The sequence below is a fragment of the Aythya marila genome, assembly GCF_965140915.1.
Source record: "Aythya marila genome assembly, chromosome: 17".
Lineage (NCBI taxonomy): Eukaryota > Metazoa > Chordata > Aves > Anseriformes > Anatidae > Aythya > Aythya marila.
The window spans coordinates 13,516,149-13,539,511 of NC_139058.1; the positions used below are offsets into that span (position 1 = coordinate 13,516,149).

Here is a 23,363-nt window from a genome sequence, read left to right on the forward strand (position 1 = left end):
CACTGGGGGTGATGTGGGAAGTGCAGCAGGGAGGCCAAAGCACAGGCCTGAGAGTCAAAATCCCAGAGGTCCCTTCCTAACTTACCAACCAGTTTACTCTGCATAATGTGTATAAGTGATGTCAAGAGCAGGTGGGTTTTGTTGTTGCTGGTTTTGTAGGTTTTTTGTTTGTTTTCTTGTGGTTTTTGTTTGTTTGTTTTAAGCAAACTTCTCTCTGTTTTAAGCAAAATTCTCTCTCAGCTCTGCTAGACATCTCAGTCTGATGGGTAGAGCTGTGCTCTCAGACAGGGCAGACACGGATTTTAGTTCTGTGCTCCTGCAAATACACACGCACCTTTTTCTCCTCCTACATTTTATTTTGGCTATACAGACAACAAGGCTGATTGCCCAAGGAATGTTTTCTAATTAGCAAAAACACAGACTCTAGCCTAATTGCAGATGATTTCTAGGAACTACAATAATAAATTAAAAAAAAAAAAAGTCACTGGTGAGTGCAGATGTGCAGACAGAAAATGAGTCCTTTAAATTGCCATTTCCTATCAGTAAGTGGAGGCGATGCTACTTGCCCTTTCAAAGCAATATTGTGAAGATGAAGAAGAATATTTACTGACACTGCAGACCATTAATTTCTGGTGAGTGCTACTTATAAGCCAGGGAAGATGCTAGCAAAATAAATAAATAAATATTACACTGTAACAGCAACTAAATCCAGATTGATCTTTATCCCGTGAAGAAGAAGGGGGAGAGAGTTCCTCCTTTTCTGTTATGTGTCACATCCAACATCCAGGCCTCTCACTGCAGACCCTCAAAAGAAGGCAGGTGCTGCCAAAGCAGGGGCACTTCTACATCTTCACAAAAGCTAAAGCTGCCTTAGCATCCTGTACTTCTGATAAATAAGAAAGGCTCCTCCTTCTGAATTTCCAGCCTATAACCTTGGACTCAATATAGGATTTAAGGCAATCTTGGTCTCCTTGCTCAGTCTGCAGCAGTTGTGGAGGGAGCACTGGCCCTCTTCTACATGCTGTCCTGCAGCCTTTCCCAAGACCCATTTTGTTTTTCTCACCGTGGCTGTCAGTGTTTGGAGGAGTTGTCCTTGGAGCTAGGTACAAGCCCTGTCCTTCAAACAGATAGAGAGAGTTAAGCTCTGACCTTTCATGGGACAGGTGGGATGAGGCCCTGTTCACTGGCTAGGACAGTCAATAGAGCATTTGTCCAGAAAATAGGAGGTCTGGGCTCTCCTGCCCTTCCCATTTTTTTTCCAGAACATTTTGACTCCCTGCTTGATGCTCAGTCTCTCCTATTGAACCTGTTCTACTTGTATTGAATAATTAAATATCCACTGGGTCAGAGAGATTAGTTGTGAGGCACTCACCCGAGAGGGAAGAGTCCTACATAATCCTTGCTTTATTAATATTTCCTATTTTATATTAAATATTCAGTGAAGCAGGGACTGAAATTCAGGTCTCCCTTCAAAGCCTCATCAAGCCTGACAAAAACAGAGGTATGACCAGAAATGGAGGTACTGCAGGAATTTAAATGCCAAGAAGGCAATCCCAGAGGCTGGCAGCATTGACTTTTGACTTCAGCTCCTAACTAAGGATTTAGAAATCCATGCCTTCCTAAGGCCTCCCACAGATCAAATCCCACATCATCTCCATCACATCATGATCTTAAAATTGGAAAAGACAAATAATACTTCCCAAAGAAAGTCACAAGCAAGTAACTAAAACATGTTCTTCCCCTTGTCTTTAACTCAAGCCATTGAAGGAATATGGAAAATTAAAATGTAATGTCCTTGCAAGCTGGATCTTCGTGGGTGAGGAACTGTACTTGCAGAGGGATTTTTCCAATCTGTAAAAAATCCCTTTCTTCAATATTTTTTGACACTAACTCCCTCGTTGTGCTGCTGCTGAGACAGCGTTCTCTGCTTCTAGATCCCAGGAGGAAGACTAAAGCTAATTTTCCAATGAACTTTGCCATTCAGTCATCAAAGAAAATAAGTACTTATTCTCAAAGCAGAAGAGTGTTCCACATCCAGCCAAGGAGTATTTAGAATTTGTTTTGGGACAGGAGATAAAGATACTACCTGCACTGTGAGTCTTTGCACCATGAGATACCCAGCAGTACATGTATTCATTCCCAAGAGACACACAAGAGCTCCTCTGTTCTTGGTGAAGACACTTTGATTTCTTAAAAGGTGACTGGGAGTTGTGGCTAGTGAGTCATGTTGCTTTAATCATTAAACCTGCACATTTGTCTGTCTGTGGTGCCCTTCATGTTCTGTTTCTACTGAAGCATCACTTGAACCTCAGGAAGAGCCCCAGTGTAACTGAGGATAGATTTTCTCTTTCCCCCATAATAACATCTAAAATAACAAGTAGAATAAATATTTGCAGTTAGATGATTGTTTAAGATCTGCTAAATATGATCACATGCTAGTAATTATACAATCCTTTTGCATACAAGCATTTGCAATAAATTGGCCGTCAATGGTCCTTTTTTTTTTTTTTAACTAGAGTAAGGGGCTGTTTATTCCAGTCATATGTTAATTGTTGGTTGTTTTTTTTTTTTTGGGGGGGGGGGGGGGAAATCTGCTGAAAAAGCTTTTTGTGTTTTTACTTGGTGACAGGAGAAAAAAGGCCCCAGCAGATGGTATTGATGGCCATGGCCAGAAGACAAAATAATCAAATTCTCAGAAATCCATGTGGAAAATGTCAGCAATTTAAAAGGAAAAGGAAAAGAGCAGGTACTGACCCTTACAATTGTCTAGATTTATTAATTTCTTGAACACAAACTATTCATTTCCATAGCTCTTGCAGTGTTTGGTTCTTTCTTGAAAGCTGATTCTGGAATTACTTTGAGGAAAGCAAGAGAGAACAAAAAGAAAATATTACACGCTTTCACTTTAGGGATTCTTTAATAATCACAAAAGCAGATTGATTGGGGCATCTGGAGGGACTAATTTGTTGTTTTAAAAAGAAAGCAAATTGTAATGTTTTAATGGGCCAGGCCTTTTTTATATTACATGTCACCATTAAGGCAGGGTTTGTTTCCAGAAGCAAATTAGTGTTCTTATGTTTTTAGTTTGCACCTTACAGAGCAAGCACTCAGGAAAAGAGCAGCATTTTGTCTCACAACCAGAAAACAAAAACTATGCAGGAGGATTTGTTTATAACACATACAGTTAGAAACGAGCTAGTCCTGGGCTGAAAAGGTCTATGGAATTATTTGGTGGTAGAACAGATGAACAACAGATATCAAATAATTAATTGACAAAATATGACCATAAAGTTCATTATAAGAGCATCGTATTAACAGGATAATCCAACCTTGGCTGCTCTGGATGTTCTGCATATGTGAAAACAGATGTTCCTTCAGATACTCCCCTTTCTCTAATGTGGATCTTGTGCCCAGCTCTGCATTGGACTCAGCACAGGAGAAGGAATTTGTTACGACAGCTTATTCCCAGAAAACTCATTACCTATCTCTTCCAAGGACAAGGCAATGGAAATGTCCCAAAGGGATAGATCATGCCGGTGGGTGCCAGATGGACCAGGCTACATGTCACCTACTCTTTTCTCCAACATTTGCACCTAATAATTTCTTCCACTGCAGTCTCCATTGTCTTAGCCATTTTCAAAGCTCCCAGTGCAGGACTTCTTCCATCTCATGACAGCTTTCTGTATAGCCTGTTCCTGGGTATTCCCTGCATGAGGAACTGTATTAGCCCAATGCTAACTATTTTTAATTGGCTAAATCTCCACAAGTCATCTTGAAACAATATACTGAAATTAGTCTTATTGCACGATTTACAGCCATCTAAATCTTTTTTATAGTCCTTATATCATGCAGCGCAAATCTTTGTTTTCCCGGCAGTAAACCAAGATGACAGACCCAGTGCTAATAAAGAGGGATTGTCAAATTACAGAAGTTATGAAAAGAACCTCATAGTATTCGACTTTCCTTATATAACAGAGATTTGATGGAACTATTCATATGACTGGAATACTGATGTGAAAGGGCATGGTTTGCTCAGAACAGAAACGCAGCAAAAAAGAAAGGGTATATCAAAAATGTAGATCTGCTCAGAGAGCCAGAAAATATAGGCAGACAGACCTTTCAGAAACCTCTGTGTAAAAAGAAAGGGAAACAAAATGGGAACAGTATGGCAGCATAACATCTATTTTGGCTTGCCAAACCCTGGGGGTAACACAGGTGGTGTCTTTTTTTCCTCAACAGTTCAAGAGTTGTCTAAAGCATAGGATTAGCTGTTAGTATGGAACTAGCTTGATTTAATGATATTGTTAATGAAATGCAAATTTTATAAAACCGTTTTTTGTTTTATTTTGGTAAAACTGCAGGCACTGATGTAATGTAATCCCATTGCAAGGTTTTTTTTTTTTTTTTTTTTTTTTTTTTTCTTTTTGCTCTGCAGTGTCAAACCACCAACACTATCCATTAAAAATATAGATTGCCCACTATCTTGTGCTCAGTACTGGTGATGCCTGAGCTGGAGCATCGTACTTTGGTTGGGCTATCGTTCTTCATGAACAGTGTGGTCTTTCTGGAAAGACTCTGGAGGCAAGCAACAAAAATGATCAGTAAGCTAGAAAGCATTGCCTGTCCTAAAGGAAGCAGTATCCTAAAAAGGGTCTCGGGTTTTGAAGTTTGCTTCAGCAGGGCAAGAAACTATTGCCAGCACCCACTGGAGAAAGACAGATTCCTATTTGTCCTTTCTTTAACTGCCCTTGTAGAAATGTCAGGCTTCTTAAGAGAAGCTAATATGGAAAAACTTCTGAACCAGCTACACCCTGAAGAGACTCAACTTTCTATCACTGGAGGCTTTTTACCAATATAAGCATTGTATTTTACACACTACTCAAAGTGGTCAGAAGGAATTACACAGCCAGTTACCGCTTTTCAGCTGACAAGTGGCAACAAACCTCACAGCTTGGTAGTTTTGTGTACCTGTGAATGTCCAAAGAAAGCAGCCTCATGGACATGAGTTTATTGGAAATCTGTAGATTTGGTAAATATTTCTGGCTCTTAGCTTGAAGTCTGTGGGGCTTCATTTAGGATGACAGAGTAACAATCACATCAACCCACACACAGGATTTCTGTAGAATAACAACATTCATCCCCATGAGAATCTGAACTCTGAAAATGATCTCTTGACCTAAATGGCATCAGTGACCCTTAATTATGCAATGATATCAACAGAAAGATCATTCTTCCATTTCCATGGTAACCGTATCAGCGAACAGCAAAGCTGTCAAGGTCAGGCATATAAACTGAGAAAGAAAAGTAATTTTCTGTGTAATGGTTCATACAAGCTTTAACTCCAGTACTGGCAAATAAATAGCCATATACTTGCTAGATCGCCTGTCTCAAATGTACATAAGGGGGAAAAAAAGTATTGCCGGCATACAACCATGATTGTGCTGCTTTGCTGCCTGGTTTCTGAAAACTGCTTGACTGTTGCTTTGGAGGATAATGCAAAATGCAGAAAAGCATTCAGCTGTGTAGCGCTGTAATGTGAGGAACTCAGTATCTTATTAAATTGGTTTTAAAGAAACTAGGGAACATATGGCTTTTATCATGTTTATCAAAGTTAACGTCATAGCTGATGCTGTATTACTTACAAAAATGCCCAGGAAGAGGCCAGAAAAATTTCTCCAAAATATTTTCTAGTTGTTGAAATCAAAATGTTTTACTAATGGGCTGGATTCTCACCTCTCCAAGGACCTACCTGCAAATGGAAAAGCTAGAAAAATCTGTGTACTTCCATACTATCCTCTTTAGAACATGCAGGCTGTCTTGTGCCACCCATTTGAGGGATTTTTGCAGGTTTGCAGGCTGATGGCCAGCTGGTCCATGGTCCCTATGGAGGTAGGTGGCAGTGGGGACCTGCCTCAATGCCAGTGCTTGTGTCTGAGGCTCTCTTGGCTTTTGGGAACTGTCTCAAGCTTTAGTAAGAACAGTATTGAGTACAGTTGTGGTCCCATATACATTATGAAATTGAAAAGTAGACTCTGTGCTTTTTTTTTTTTTTTTTTCTTTAAATTTCTGAGTGTTTTAGTCTGTTGATGATTTGCCAATTCTCTTGGTCTGTACTGGGGGCTCAGACAACAGCTAACGACAAGCTTTTTTATGTTGCTCCATATGTATTTATGACTGACTATTGCTGCTTATTTTTTTTGAACAAGTAATCTGACTATTGATATCTCTAGTCATATGAAAACAGCCAAGGCCTCATTGTTCTATTACCATATTCTGACTTTCCTTATTTTTTAAAAATCTTTATTAAAATTATGCAGCTAACTTGGGAGTTCTGCTGGAGAAGGTACGTTAGACTCACTGGGGATAATAAGCACTATAAAATTAAAGAACATGGTTCTTCATGGGGCGATTACCTTTGACAATCTGGGAAATCACTATTCCTGATGTACTCATGCTTTCAATTATCATCTGATTTAACTACCTTTTTGATTATTTCTAATATTGTTCCAATCAAAAAGTGTGTATTTTTTTGAATTCTGTTTCTTTCACTTAAATATACATTTCTGCCTCACATCTTTTTCAAGAGAAAAGAATTGGGTATAATTCCAATATCTATTTCCAAAACACCTATATCATATCTGTGGTTAATGGAATTTTATTACTTACATGAGGACAGTATTTTAAAATTTGAAAGGACTTCTGATTCAAAAATAGGACTTTTTCTTTATTGGATTTACTCATATTTTTCATCTATTTTATTTACTTTGTGAGAGCATTGTCAGGAAAATATGTAAATCACACTTAGCTAAGACCTGTGTCAGACTAGGTAGTGATTTACATGGTTGCCTAGAGCTCTACACAAGCTGCATATTTAAATAAGCATTTACTTTATGCAACGGTATAACTATAATATTTGTGTTATTATTCTGCATAAAGCTGACACAGAATTCCAGGATTATAAATTGGACCAAGGATGTAAATGCAGAAATTCAAGAAAACTCTTGCAGTTATTGCTATTCACAGTGAACTGTACCATTTAATGATGAACAACCAGCATTTAATTGTTACTCTGGTACCAGCCATAATGCAATGACTCACACAACACCATCCTCCTGCTACTGCTATTTTTATGGATTAAAATCAGATGTTAAAGAACTGAAATCTAAAGGCAATTAGGGCATTTTTTTAAACAAAACAAAATGAACAAACAAACAAACAAACAAACCAAAAGCTCTCCAAAGCTCTTTTTCACTGCTGATTTTCCAAAGGTAACATTTTCTGTTATCGCAAATCTAACAGGCATCAGGGTCCAAATCCATAGCTGTACAAAGAGTTAAACCCCACTGAAGTCCTTAGACTTATCATGTCTCTTCAGAGACGTGACTTACAAAGCTGATAGAGCATGGGAAAAAAAAAAACATAAAGAGGAAGAGAACAAATAAAAGAGAGAGAAAAAAATAAATAAGCAAGTTGTGACTAGGGTCACACAGCAAGTCACCAGGAGGCTTGTGTCCTTAGCATACAAGGAAGTACCCTGCAAACTATTCTGCTTGTAAAGCAATGTTCTGAAGGGAAAACAGAAAAAAAGAAAAAAAAAAAAAAAAAGAGGAAGGAAAAAGAAAAAAATGCATTTAAAAATGAACAGCTGCTCAAGTAGGTTCCTGGAGCATGTTTATAGATATCAGTGTTTCCAGAAAATTCATTCATGCAAAGCAGTTACAATAGTTTAGTAATGACTGATATGCCAGAAAGATTCTTTTAACTACAATAGTGACAGTTTCCATCAAGAAAATTGAGTTTCTAAACCTGGGAGGGAATTTGCACTGGTGCATTAGGTCCTTTGAAAGCAGCAAGCGATTTACAAATGAGACGATTGGCTAGCCACTGATCCTTTCCATTGGATGAAAAATATCTGTAAAAGCATTGGAAGATTTGCCAGTAAGGCAGCATGAACATCTTCAGTTAATGAAAAATAACACACACACTCGATGCTACCAGCTGAACATGTACAGAATTTAAGGTAAAGCTATGAATAAGTCAAATGTTAAGGTAAAGTAAAGAAATGTGTTATTCTTCAGACATTTGGGGGGAAACAAAACAAAACAAAACAAAACAAAACCAGCTGCGTTGTTCCCATGTGCCACAACATCATATCACTAGCAGCATCTTTGACCCAACTCCTGTGTATGCTGGCACTGTGTACACTGCAAAGACTCATCAGGAACAACGCAGCCGTAGGCATGGGGCCAGCCCAAAGTTATGTTCTCATTAAATTCATATAAATCCCAATTTGACTTAAGGAGGCTCCATCTTGATGTAGTGTAGCCTCAAGCTCCTGCAGAGAACAGCTTTCACCAGCAGCAACTGCTCTTAACATCTACCAGGGACTGATAGGGTGGGATCAGGGGATTTATTCAATCATGGATCAATAAGCACAACACAGTTTTCTAGACACTGAAGATGAGAAATAGCTGAACAGTGTCCTGGTGTGACACTTTCCTTCACACCCTTCCCTTCCATTACTGATTCTGTTGTGCTCAGAGCTAAGTTTCATCACAGGGATTTAATAACTAAGTTTTAATAAACCTCATTCTATCCTGACATTCAGCTATGAAGACAAACATGCCTAAGCATCCACAATGAAAAGTCTTATATCTTTATACTCAGAAAATCCAGCACCTCTTAAATATCAAGTTTTCCCAGTATTCTTTGTACCTAGAAGAGTACATTATGGACCTTGTTATATAAAACAATTTACATAGCCCCCAAGACTCATTTGTCTTTCACTCAACTACTTTTAGATCCAGTGAGTTGAAGGTATTAAAACTGGGAAAAAAAAAAAAAAAAAAAAAAAAAAAAAACAGAAAGAAATATGTGCTAGCTGTCCCAAAAATGAAAGTCACCCAATGGATTATAGTAGAGATTTCTTACAATGTCTCAAGCCACATGAGGCAGGGTAGAGGCAGGGTAGAACCATAGCTGCTATTTATCTTTTGCTGATGTTGTTGTACCACGTGTGTTATCCACAAAGAATTTAGACTAGAAATGCCCAAACCAACCCCCTTTTCAATCAATGTGCATAGGCATCCCCGCCACCTTCATCCCCGAAACCTTTAAAGCAGTTTCAGAGAGGGCAAATAGAATTAGTTGTTTGATACTTCCTGAACTTGTGTTAGTGTTGGACACTTCAGAAATCCCAACCTTATACAGAGAAACCTAACATTCCCCTGCCAGGGGATTGGTGGTACAGACATTAGGGACAGAGACATATTACCATTTTTATCACTGTTAGCATTGTATCCTTACTACCCTTCTTAATACAGAAAGAAAGGAGCACACAAGGATCAGAATTGCTTGCTGCTTTGGAGCCGACAATCAGCAGGCCTTGCTCACCCTTGTGCAGTAAATCCTTTTTAAGAAGAAAAGACAGAAGGAAACCAATTCCCACAAAGGATAATCTTGGCTCAGAAGAAGACAACCAAGAAAAAATTAGCTGTGAAAGGACTCACAATATCATCTTTTCCAGCTCAGCCACAAGACAGGATCATTTGTCACTCCTGGCACCAGGATTAGCCATGACAGACATTTGTGCAACCAATTCTGAAAGCCATTCAAAGACACAAACCCAGCAGCTTCAGGTGATCAACTCAGAGTAGCTTTGCTACTCTGCTCCCATTACTGGAAGCTAAAAGATGCTTAATTTTTTCATATGTTTAAGATTCTCTCTCTTTGTCCATTTTACTGTGCTCTTGGAGAACAGCCTCCCCTCTGCAGTGATGTTTTATGTACTTCTAAGCTTTCACCACCCCTCCTGAAATGTGATTGAGCTATCACATGGCCTGGAGCTTCTCTCCAGTGGCCCGATTCTTAGCATCTGCAGTAAAACAAGCACTACCATTACTGTCATTATGGTTACAAAAAGGTTAGCACTTCCTTGTTAATATTCTCATCGCCAGCATTCAAACCCATGTATTTTCAGTCTGAAACTTGGAATCTAATAAGAAGATACCCAAATGGCATTTGTATTTGTCATATTCAATGAGCCAAAAATTTAATTTTGTTGAGGACATTATCATTGGCGGTAGCACTTCAGCTCTCTAATTGTCATTGCTTAATACTTTCCTTTTAATTATTTATTTTATTGCCAGTCCCCCTCCTCCTTTCAAGAGCTTCCATGAGGTACATCGCTCACGTTATTTGAAACCCTGTTCAATGAACAGGATTTCTTACACACAGTTAGAAACTGTCAAGAAAAAGAATTGCTGAAGGCAGATTTGACTTGCCAGGCTGCTCTTTCTAACTGATGGCTCTCCTTCAGCAAATGAGAAAAGCTTGTTTCTCTTTCAACAGAGCACACAGAAGCAGGGGCTCCATGTCTCTCGGGGCTGCGTGTGCAGCATCTGCCAGCAAGGCACAGAACAGATTTTCTAGCACTATGGATCTTGAATCCCTGTGGACTTTCAGAAGAGTTTTACTGCAGATTGTAACTTGTTCCTAACCCTTGAAGGCAGGAGGGGAGAGAAAAAGAAATTCTCTAATGGTATTGCAAAGGGGTGGAAGTTAGGCACGTAGGGAGGTTATGGTAGGAGACCTCTCAGGAGAGCTTCAAGTGTCGTGATTGACAACTGCATCCTGTGAAAATGAACAGCTGGAAATAATCCTCAGAAAAAGAAGTCTTTGCACTGCAAATGACATGAAACAGGCACTGAATCACAAGAACAAAATGCAACTAATACACAGTACCTTGCAGAATAAAGCCTTAAGTTAAAAGCACCGAAGTTAGCAGCTCTAACTTGGAGGAGTGCTATCCCAGACAAAAGGTGACTGGGCTGAAAGGCAGGCACTATGTTTATAAACAAAGAAAAATACTGATTTAGAGTCATGACATGGAATGGATCATTGATTAAATGGATGAGCAATTTGCCACTGTGCATTTGGTGTGCTGCTGGAATATAATAGATGGCTTTGCAAAGTGCTTTGGAACGGTCAATTACACATTTAAACCATACAGATGTCTGCAGCGTCATGAGCTGTTGGAAGACAGCCCTCATGTATTTGTATCTGTCACAGGGAAAATCTTTCAGTACAACTTTTTTTTTTTTTTCCCAAATTACCAAAGGAAGTAACAGACTTGCATTAAACCCATGTACCCAGATTTCAGTTTCATCCAAAATGGTTTAAGCTATATTCAAAAATGCAGTATGAGCTAACACAATTTACATTACTTGCTTGCCCTGGTGAGCTTTTCTTCACGCCCTGTGTTGCTCTTATGCACCACAGCTACTGTGATTTGTTCCATTTTTCAGTCATTAATTTAACTAAGCAGAGAAAGTGTTATTCCCTCCCTCGACAGAGAATTCAGAGACTGTTTCATTATTTTACTGAGTGAGGATCAGGCTTTGAGGGATGAGGGAAATGAGTAAAATAAAAGAAAGAATAGGGTAAAAAGCTAAGAAATATTTCTAATTATATTGTAATTTCTTTCTCTGTGGGTATTATGATAGCTATCACTTCTGGTTCACTGGCTTCTGAAGTGTGCACTTTATAAAAAGGATACCGATTTTTCCAACTCATTGGGCCATTTCAGAGCAAGCAGTGAGAAAGTACTGAGTAAGAGTTGGAGTTAGCAATTTATTCAAGAAAACGTTAATGAAATTCTGTCTCTTCTAGACAATACAATACAAAAGTGAACTAGCTGCAGAAGCACAGTGATATGGTTAAGGATGATATCTTCGATTCTAGACTAAAATGGCTATTACTGACACAGAGACATGCTTTGCATTCTTCTGCTTTTACAGTTCCTAATAATCTTACTGCAAATCTATGGTCTATGACAACTGTATTATATTTTAACCCTTGTAATTCAGTAGCCAGGTAACTCAGGTAATCAAACAACCTACTTGGAAGAGTTCTTCTCTTGGGTAATAGAATGTAAGGCTTTGAAGAGGTAGAGCAGCAAGACAAAAGCTATTTAGTTGTTAGCCAGAGTACATGAGTGCACTAAGAGAGGAATTAAGATTTTAAATGCAGTGGGAATAAGTAAAAAAAAAAAAAAAGTCCATAACTCAAAGAAGTAAAAGAAGTACTCACGTGTCTTTTCAAGCACGTGAGCAATTCCATTAAACTAATCTGCTTTAATTGCATTAAGCTCAGAGAGCCTACTCATATGTTTAAACTCAAACATAAGATTAATTATTTCCTTAAATAGAAGTCAAGAAGCCCAGTCAAGAAGAATGGATAGTGCAAACAAATGTGTATATGCATTTAAAGTTTTCAAGATATTTGATTCAGCATTCTATAATGTAAAACATTCAAATTAGCTTTTTGGTGGAAAATGTGTTCCATGGATGCAAAAAAAAAAAACAACTCAGAAAGCTGCATCTGAATTAGTAGATTAAATTATTTTGCTGAGAGTCAATAGCTAATCAGCTAATAAAATGTTCAAATATAATCAATCGATCACAACTAAGTGAAACAGCTCATATTCTATAAATTTGTATTCAATATGCTTCAGAAAACAGTGTAAAAAGCATGTTCTTAAGTCAATTCAAAAAAGAAATAGGAGCACATCATAATTCCTTGCTCATCTCTTACCAGCAAATTCTTCTTGGAGAGTTGAAGTTTCAGATGCTAAAAAAGTGACCATTCACACACACACAAATCCTACGATGACCAACTATTTACTATCCAAACTGTCACAAGAGTCTATTGGGTATTAATTAGCATCTGATTGTATACTGGTTAATTAATGAAATTGTTTTTTCCTTATTTCTTTCTTTTTTTTTTTTTTTTTTAATGTATGTATCATAAACTTAACTCTTTTATGTTTTTCTTTCCTTCAAGTTACCCTATATATGGGTTGGGGATATTGGGGGTATTCTTATTTTCTTTAAAAAATAAATAACAACAAAAAAAAGGCATGCCCACACCTGTCTGTATCTCTGAAACTAAAATGAAATGGTCAGGAAGATGTCTGATATCTTCGTTACAAGAAGCAACATCTGAAGCTGAAAAGGTCAACCAGTCCATAACGTACTGTACTTTATTCTGGGCAGAATGTGAATTGAGCAGATGATGAATTGATTAATTTTATGATAAAAAGGAAATGTTGTTAACACCTTGCTGTTCTGTTTTGGCTTTTAAGCACAAAGTTTGGTGGAAGCTGCCTTCAGGGCTGAGCACCGGCTCACCCTGGTGTATGTTCTGTAGCCACATTTGAGTCAGCATTTGAGAGAACTTGTTGCCATATGGAAAATCAGGAACAATTTCTCTAAATAATTACATCAGTTTATTTTTGTCTGTTTCCAAGAGAAACAAGTCCTTGTTGGTAATATCCACTGGTGTTGCCAAAGAAATTAATCTTTAGGGAAACCAAATACGCTCCAGCACTAGCACTTCTCTAACAATAAATAAACTTTCTAACTGATATCATCATGGCTCATAACTGCATCTCTGTTCAGACAATTTGCTAAGGTAATCTCTGCTCAGTTTGGGACTGACAGCCTCAGAGGTGTGAGTTATCACACCTTACTTGAGAGTGTGCAGGCTGTCTGAGCAGGAGCTGGGCAATCTTGGCTTCCCTCAGGTTCACTGGGGAGAAATCAGAACTTTTAGGGCAAGTGGCTTGAACAGATGAGATGAATTGCACAGCAGAAGCACCCGGTTATCCATCCATCAGGGAGTGCAGGTGGGGCGGAGGTGTCTGCTTTGCTGAGCTCTAAAGCTCGGGGAGATGAGCCCAGGTCAGGCACTCTCCCGCCAAGGCTGCCGGCAGGAGTGGAAGTCAGTCCTCGTTGGGGTGATTAAACTCTTCCTTTGGCAGGAAAGTCTGGCAAGAGGCAATCCTGATGATGGGCCTGTTCTGTAAAACCTGGAGGCTCGGGTTTTCAGACCTGTATGCCTATGACTGCTGATCATTGGAACTGAACAGCTGCTGCAGGGGTGAGGTCTCTTAAATGCTTGAAGGCAGCTACAAATATTGGCCTGAGTCACCAAGGAGAGGCAGCTGGTACCTCTCTCACACTCCTGTCACAGGCACTTTCGTCAGTCTCCAACCAGTTTTGCTATTCCTTTCAGCTCATTACCACTTGTAACCTTCAAAACCCTTCTGTTTAAGTACTATCATAGAAACCACTGAAGACAGAAACTTTGTGTTTCTCATTGTGCTTTCTACTCAAATTTCATTCCAGCCTGAAAATAATGCATTGAAATCTCTCCTTTTTATTCCCTAATAACTTTATTAGATTGAGCAGGTTTCCCCTGCATAGCTCCTTGCACTGCATTTCTCATTTTCTTTATTCTGTCTTTTGCTTCTTTTGCATTCTGAGACCATGAACACAGCCCTAAAAAATCCCCTTCTGCTCTACGAAACACTTCACTACAGCAAAGAATTACAATATGGTGACAATGTGGTTTCTTGTCTCACCAAAATCACATTGTGCCATTTAAATTTAGATGTGTTTCCAAGAAGTGTTTGATAAATTCCTTCTAACATATTCCCAGTTTTCTCCATAGCTAATGTCAAACCAACGGCACTATCCAGATGGATGCCTGACAGGCCCTTTATTTAAGGCTCATCTTATACATAGCAGTCTGTGGTCTTCAGTGATTTCTCCCTAAGCCAATTGCACTTGTTGATTCAAAAACTACCTTGTAGCCCTTGCTGACAGCGACTTGACAGAAACTACAGAGCTTATTGTGTTTTTCTGATTTCTTTCTGCTCTCTGTCACTGATTCATTTTGCTGTGCTTATTCACTCTCACATGTTAACAACCTCTAATCAACATCTAGGGTTCTTTAGTGGTTGGAGGCATTTTCATCTCACTATGAAAAACGTTTCCCAAGCAGCTGTCAGAGCAGAAACCACTTTTGTTTTGTTCTCTTCCTTTTTGGAAAACAGTACAATGGACAGATGATTTTACACTAGACACATAAATTTCTCACCTGTATAAAGAGTACCAAGGACAAGAAATCTAGTGTTATAAAGCCTTAATGTTTAACTTTATTCAACAGACAGGCCAGCTACTTCTCCATGACATCCTCTGTACATAAATCTCAGCCTGTCTCGCTGCTGTATTGAATCAGGTTATAAACACTTTTTAGGATCAGATTTGGACAGCTATTTATGTTGTTCTCATTTCAGATTTCTTCTGAGGGCTTATTTCTGTAATGACATTTACACAATTAATTCCATGATCATTTTCATATATATCTTCTCATTATTTATTATTTTTCTCCACTACCATCATTATTGTTAGGTCAAAACCTAAAACTATGCTTTACAAATACTTAGTACGTAACTCACATTTTCACTATAGAGCTCCACCATTCTCAATCTATAGCTGATAATATTTACACTAAGAGTATATACTCCCAATTAAATGCATTTTGTCTTATTCCTAGCTCAACCATCCTTAAACTGTTTTACTTATGTATACATACATAGCTTAAAAACAATAATATATACATATATATATATACATATAGTAGCATGCAGGGCTACACCTTGTGTTAAATCAACTCTTCTTTATAATACAAGTAAGGAAATATCTAAGTACATAGAGATAGCAGTGTAGCTATTTATGGAGGTTGTTCCCTTATTTTATGATTCTAATAGTAGATACAAATTGGCATTGACAATACACAGTTATTTGCTTCCTAAGGTTCTATATTTCCTTTGTATTTCTGAAGGTCACAGGGACTCAGCTGAACCTGAAACAGTAATTTTAATTCCAAGTCTTTTCATTTCACTACTATATAATTATCTTATAGATTTTTGTGTAGACTTATTTACTGTTTTTCTTTTCCTGTTGGATAAGTATACAGTAACTAAACTAACTTCAATTAGGTAACTGTCACCAATATTGAAAATTTAATGGCATTTTAAAAATTACATTAGTAATCAAAGCATAAAAATGATTCTTTGTGACACCATTTCAGAGCAGAAGTACCAAAGCTTACCACAGAATAGCCTGTGACTCAGAAATATTAAACACAGACCATTGTCCCATTTTTATTCTGAGTAACACACTCCTTGAGTTATAAACAGTATATTATGTGTTTGGACTAAAATGTCTTTAGGAGATACAAGATGCAAAATGGAATATTCAGCACTTTAAATTCAATATACTAAGTGATCTTCTCAGTTACCCATATATTATCCTATACATTTTTTTAGAAATCAGAATTGTCCTTGTGTATTCAGATGCAGTAATGTGTCTACATTAAATTTCCCCTCTAGTGCTGATACCATAGTATTTAAAAGCCAATGCACTCTCAGAGAGGCCAACATCCCTCGAGGTTCAAAGCACCTTAATATAAAGACACACTTGAATTTAAGAACACATTTAAATCCAGCATAAGTCTCTGTGCTTTGCATTATCAAGAGAGTCTTAAAGATAAGCATATGCCTAAATATTTTGCTGAACTGGAGCTAGAAACAAGGTTTATCCTGTGGAAGAGTGGAATAGTTGCAACACCCAAGTACAGATTAATAATGTTCTGGGGGATTTATCTTTGAAAATAGCAGGGAGAGGAAAGTCTCCATAAATAAAAAGGAAAATCATGAATCAGCAAATTCTGGAAACTATAATAAGCAGGAAAACAATTTAGCTCACAGTGAACCATAGGCTTCATCCTATACAGCATTTGGCTTTCCTAAAATATATTAACTGGCTACATTCAAGAGAATGATATGTTGCCTTCAACTTTATTTGCATTTTGCTAAAGAGGAATGATATCAGTGTTCTGGGAGAAGTCCATGATTCATGTCCCTACGATATGACATTGCTAGTGTGAGATTATTAACTTGTTATAACAGAATTTGAATATGAAAAACTTACTTGAAGGCATTGGCATCTCCATGCACCTTATAGTTGTCTGCACTGATTCTTGAGATAACTCTTGTGACAGCGATGAGAATACCAATATTGACCTGAAGAAGAAGAAGGAACAAGACTTGGTCAAGAAACCAAATACCAAATGTCAGAGATGCAAACTTGTACTGTGTGTTCTGTGCAAATAAACAGAAAATAGGAATTTTGACTGTTGTATTTGTTGGCAAAAAAGGCCTCCAGCTTTGGACTGGTACCCTCCATCGTCTGTGGATTTCTCTGTTCTGAAAGTGGGTAGCTCTTCCACTTTGTGTGATTTTTTTTTTTACTTCTGGAACAGCTTGCCTCTTTAGGATAAGGCTGGACTGAAACACTGATTCACAACTGAAGTGCTCAGGATCTACTCTACAAATAAATATCCTTGTATCTACCAGCATCTGACAAATTAGACAAGAACTTCAGTGAACAGCAGTATATATCTGTGTGATCTTTGGTATTGTGTTTGCATGTGCACAGGCTTCAGAAAACACTTCTCTCAGACTTATAGCCTTCACAGTGTATAATTCATGTTTCTTACCAAAGTCTGCTTGCAATTTAAGCATGAGATTATTTTAAACCAGCAATGAGGAAAATATGTTAAGCCTGAACTCTTCTCTTCAAAAGCTCTACTCTTTTTTATGTCAGGCCCAGCAGAAACATCAACAAAATGAAAAGAACTCCCACCAGAAATCTAGGAAATCTTGAAAAGAGTAATGCTGAAAGGTGCAACAAAAGAAAGTTTGCTCTGGAGTCACAGGTGAAGAAGTAAAGAAAACTTTATCATTTTACGGAGATGTGGCAAAGACCATCTTGTTTTGCAGAGACCTTGGATTTAAAGAAAACAGAGAGGGGGAGAATGTGAAGGTGAAAGACGTATTTCTCCCTTTCTGTCCAAAGTTACATATCAGCTACAAAGCTGATATTTATCATCGAGTTAAGAACAAAGGAAGAACAAAGCTCTCTTGAACTAAAGAACGTAAAGAAAGAAGAATTCAATATAGTACTATTGATTAGTTAAAACTCAACAATTGTAATCTATTTTAACATAACTGTTATAATTTTGGGAGGAGAGGGGTTGAGCTAAAGAATGTTTAACTTGGTAATAATCATTCTCATACCATTTTTCAAATCTTACAAGTCTTTAAATTTTAGATTCCTAAGGGTAGGTCATCACCTACTGTAAAGTATAAGGGTAGCTGTGATAGTTCATTTCTGCCACAGCTTTTTAGCCCATCCAAAGAGTTCTCTGTGGAACCAAAACATTTTTCAATTACAAGTGTACTCATTCAATTGGTTTTACAGAGATTAGTAAGAGATGAAATTCAATAGTCTTGAGATCATTTTCCCTATTCCCACCAAATCATATCTTGAAAATATTTTTAAGGCAGTAACAAGCATTCCTGAGAAACCTATTTATGTGCTAAATATGTGCGTTGGCTGAAGGAGCAAATGATGAATATGAACAAGTTACATTTCTCTTTCACTTCTCTCTTTTACTTGTCCTCCGAACTCTCTAATTTTTGCTGCATGTCCACCAAACAATCATCTTCAGTGCAGCTTTTCATGAGGATTTCACAAGAAATGCCTCTCTATACCCTTCACTTCTTTCCTGACATATTATCTTTTATCAGCCTTGTTTAGTCTTTTATCTAAAATATCGGTTTCCTCTACTGACATTTCTTCGCAGATGTCTCACAGACAGCACAAGTTCAACTTGGCACAGTTCCTGCATGGACCCTTTTTCTGATAACTGCAAACAGCATGCTCCTTCCAACCTCACAAGCACTTAACTCTAGCTCTTTATTCCATTCCTAATTCTTTATACACAGATTTTCCTAGATTTTACTTTCTGCATAGCATTTTAAAAAATATGCATATTGCGCATATGTAATGTGTTTTAAAATACTAAGAAAATAAACTGCAGTGAAGTCAAGACTCCTCATTCCTTACATTCTGAAGTCCCTACATCTTACCAAAGTCAATGAAAGTTATAAATAATAAGCACCAACAAAGGCATACTCAGAATCTTGCAAACTTTCAGACTGGACATGAACCCTAGGATGTGGTCATCAGAACATGACAAGATAGCCTCTAAGGACACAGAAACTGTATAGTTTGCTAAAGCAAAAATTAAGCATTTTTAGCTGAGTATTAATTTATTATAAAAAAATAAATAAATAAATAAATAAAAAAGAGAGAGAGAGTGGGAAAGAGAGATTGGAAATTAATTTCCTTTATATTTTGGATTGTCTAAAGTTGTAATTTAAGAAGGCCTTGAGCACCTCTTTCAGCCGGTGTAATCATATCATATCCAGGGTGCTTTAGTTACATGTTTATAAGATGAGAAGGAAGGACTGTGATCTGTCTGCTGATAAAGATAAGGTACTTGTAAAATTAGCAACCAGCCCTTACACTCAGGTCCCAAAGTTCTATGTTTAAATTTCCTAAGCCACTTGAAAATTTTTGTTTAGGTATTTTGAGAAATTAGAGTAATCTCTTGCAGCCTAAATAAACAGATTAGCTATGAATATCTTCTTTTGTTAATGTTTTAGTAATCAAAGCATGGAGGTATTTCCATTGTCCTTGTAATGGGAAACCAAAATATAGCCACTGAATTGCTCCTCTAGTGATTTTTTGGCATCTGAAATAAATACTTAGCCAATTACTTTAATAGAGGAATTCTTAGTTGATGAAACACTCATTATGTTTTAGCATATATCAGAACATTCAAAGTAGGAGAATAAACATTTAGATAAAAGAAATGTATATAGCTCATACTTCTTACTTTCCTGAAAGGCCAGATTGCCTGACAGTTGCAGTTTTTTTGCCTTAAAAGTACACAAGAACATACATAGATTTATTTATTTATTTTTTTTTGTAGGCACTGACCACATTTTATTTTTCAAAAAAAATATGGCTAATAACAATAGTACATTTCCTAACTCACAGGACTCCTTTCAAGGCAGCTGGTCTGACCTCAGGCACTGGCAGCTCTGCAAAATCTGAAGGAGCTGCCAGTTGCCCTTATGGTAGGCTTGAGGTAAGGCCCACTGGAGCCCATGGAAAGGTTCCAGTGACATCAGGGAGCTCTGGCTTACGCTGGGGACAACTTTACCTGATTAAATATTGTCAGATCAGGTGAAGAGTTAAATGCATAAAACGAACCTCTTTTATAGGTATACTTCTTTTCAATATTTCTTTGGATTAGATTTTTGAACATGGAAAAACACAAAAAGCATGAGCCAAACTTTGTTTTCTTGACCATACAGTCCTGCTTAGAGGAGCAGAGAGATGAAAAAAATTAAAAAGGTTTGACCTGCAAGAACTGTCTACAATTGCAACACCTAATTCTATAGCCTTTTGTCAACTGACCCAGTAGGATTTGACCCAATCTCCCTGTAAGAGCAGAATTAATACAGCTATCAGGGACGTTTGCCACAGAGGTGCAGAAATGCATCTTTAATTCCAGGTTAGGTTGGTTAGCTTTTCAAAGAGTTGCCTTGCTGTCTTTGAGTTTTTTACAAAGCTGGAATAGAAATAGTGAGACAAATTCTTTCCCTCACTTATTCTTTTGCAGGGTTTTCACCCAGCTTTCATCCAAGTCTCCTGAGATTTTTGTTGTTTCTTTAGCGCAGTGCAGAAATCCCCTGAGTTGCATCCTAGCCAAGAAGAGGCTTGGCAGCACAGAGGGAAAAAAATGGATAAAACATATTGCTTTAATTAAATCCATTGACCAGTTTTTCTCTAAAACCACAAACTATTTTAAGCTCCACTTCAGTTTTGGGCAATGGTACAGGGAATTATAACTGGCTCTTCCAACCTGAGGTTTAACATATTCTCCAATGGTGTGAGTTAATTTTATCCTAATCATGACATCACTAGTAGCACACCAACCCTCCAAGCTGTTGGAGTTGCAGCCCATTGCTAGGTCACATCATTATGCATTTCCATACACAGAGATTCAATTAAATTAGAATGTTGCTCAAAACTGGGGGAATGGTTTTGGAAAGCCTGATGCCACTCCCAGCTATCCCAGACCAATTACAGACTGAACAGGCTACACTGAGTTATTTTGGATTTCTTGTGCATGGCTTCACGTTAATGCATACAACATTGCTCCAATCAGAGCTTACTAGCAAAGTAAACCTTTGAGGCTGGAAAGAAATACACAACAAAATAAATACTAAATAAAAGATGGGACAGATCCTTGACTTATAGTTTTTTCTGATACTAATCCCTCATTTTTAATTTCTTAGAATCTGTCCCATCATCCTAAAAAGCATTTCACGACTTTCTGTTTGTAAACTGATAAGAAATTTAATTTTAAAATAATGAATACATTCAATTTTAAAATAATAAAATCACTTATAACTGAGTGCTAATAAGAAAAATAAAGAAACTTTGCTGCTGTGATCTGTGCATTTGTGCTCTATTCCACCACAACACTTAAGTATGTACTTGATTTCAATGCCTGAAAAATCCTACTGTTTCAACACCTTCAAATATTATGGGCCAAATCCGTCACCTCTTCCATGATGAATGATGTCTAATAAAGGACACATATTGCCACTTTTAAATCAGTGGGCCTACCTGCAGAGTAAAATACTATTCAACATACAAAATTAGCTTAATTCTGCACAGGTATATAAAGGTATGAGTAAATACCATCAGGCCAACGGAACTTACTAAATCAGGTATGAGCAGCAGGTACAAAGAGAGCAAATCTTTTTCTGTATATTTAATATTCATAAACAAGCATCAGTTGAAGCCAGCAATAGCAGTCTCAGCCTAGGATCCAAATTCATGAAGCCCCATCTGAAGACACTGGTTACAAAGCTGGTGTCCCCACAGCACAGAATTGCTTCAGCAGTATGCTAATTACAATCATTTAGCTCCATAAAAATTCTGTTTATTAGAAGGACTTGTGAAAAAGCACCAGGAAAATAACAACTTACAGGGAAAACAATAGAAGGAATTTGCCACTACAGCCCAGTCTTCCCCCAACAATGGATTGTTCCCTGTCTGTAGCACACCCACTGCTCTGTGTACACAGATGCTTTCAGCAGAATTTCCTTAATTCTGCCATATCTATGGAAACACACCAAAGTAGCAGATGGTCGAGAACAAACAAAGCCTTCTGCCAGAAGCTTTTACTGTCTTGCTCCAAAAATTCAGGTGCTTTGTCAAGTTTTGTTTTTGCTTTTTTTTTTTTTTTTTTTTCCTTTGAAGACATGTTTTCCTAGGCCAATATTGGCTAAGATGAAGTTCGTTTCCAAATTAAATGCAACAATTTTCTTGTGAAGTTGCTGTATGAGATTTGGGTGTTGTGGCTGGGAACAGGGGAGTTGGGGGTGGAGAGTGATCCTTAAACCTTAAGGTACGGGTAGAAGCCAAAAGACCTACACATAGACCTACACATCTATTTCTTTCCTCAAACTCCAAAGAAAAAAAACACTTTTGGTACAGGAATCCATGTAGGGCTGGGAGGTTCTGCGAACTACTCCCCAGAAAAGTATGTGTGAGTATTTTTTCCCAGTCACACTCCTACCACATCACTCTGTGTTAAGTCTCCATGATGTCTGTAGTGACTGTGAGGCTGGTGCAGGACAAAGTAGACCGAGTCTGCCTAGTCTCAAGGGAGTAGGAGTTGAAAGGAGCAGTTCCCCTGTTTTCTGCACAGCATAATCCTTTTACTTGGCAGAGAGAAACTGGATGGGAGTAGTCAAAAAATGCTTTTTGAGGCTTATTTTCAAAGCTAAACACTGGTTCAAACAAGTAGTGGCTAATTTTCTACTTAAAGAGCCCAGGCACACATGCATGCACAAAATAGTGTTTAGCCTTGTTATTTCCCTAAAGGCGCTAACATATTTTTCAGCTAGCATATTCAATGCCCAGAGAAAATAATTTGTCAGCCAGCTTGCTGCTATTTTGGGCAAAGCTGGGTTTAGACTATTTAACAAATTGCTCTACACGGATCAACCTTGTGAGCTCATTCTTTCTCTTTCACAAAATATTTGTATCCCTACAAGAATATAACTTGAGCTGCACAAATAATATATCTGAGAGCCAGACAGTTAAACCTGTACTTTCATAGCAAGCAGCTACACATACAATTTGTTAAAGGCTGTTCTCACTCAGGTGAGTAAGTGCTTCACTATCTAGCATGTTTTGATTAATACTATCTTTGAACAGCAGCTGGGAGAGATTTGATTTTTCTGGTTGCATCTCATTTCCTCCTTTGCAGCTGAACAATGGCCAGAAAGCAAGCGCTAATGTGAGAGGAGATGTTCAAATATTACGGTATGGTAGTTGCTGTCCAATCATCAATATCTACGTGTCTTTGAATATAAGCTTACAGAAGGTCAAAGGTACAGGCCAACAAGAAATTAAGTTTGGAGGAACAAAGTCCAGAGCTGTTTAGCCAACTCTAATCCAATGATAAGTGTTCCTTATTTGCATGTATATGATTTCACTTAGGTTAAAAAGAATAAA

The 23,363-nt window shown here is 37.7% G+C and overlaps 1 protein-coding gene across 2 annotated transcripts in view; it reads right to left on the minus strand.

Annotated features, from left to right (window-relative positions):
* The window catches only part of ADGRD1 (adhesion G protein-coupled receptor D1), a 160,709-nt gene that overhangs the window by 14,966 nt on the left and 122,380 nt on the right, over nucleotides 1-23,363 (minus strand). For both annotated transcript variants that reach the window (XM_082774387.1, XM_082774386.1), the window contains one exon: nucleotides 16,842-16,933. In XM_082774387.1, coding sequence (XP_082630513.1) covers nucleotides 16,842-16,933 — 92 coding nt within the window. The remainder of the gene's footprint in view (nucleotides 1-16,841; nucleotides 16,934-23,363) is intronic.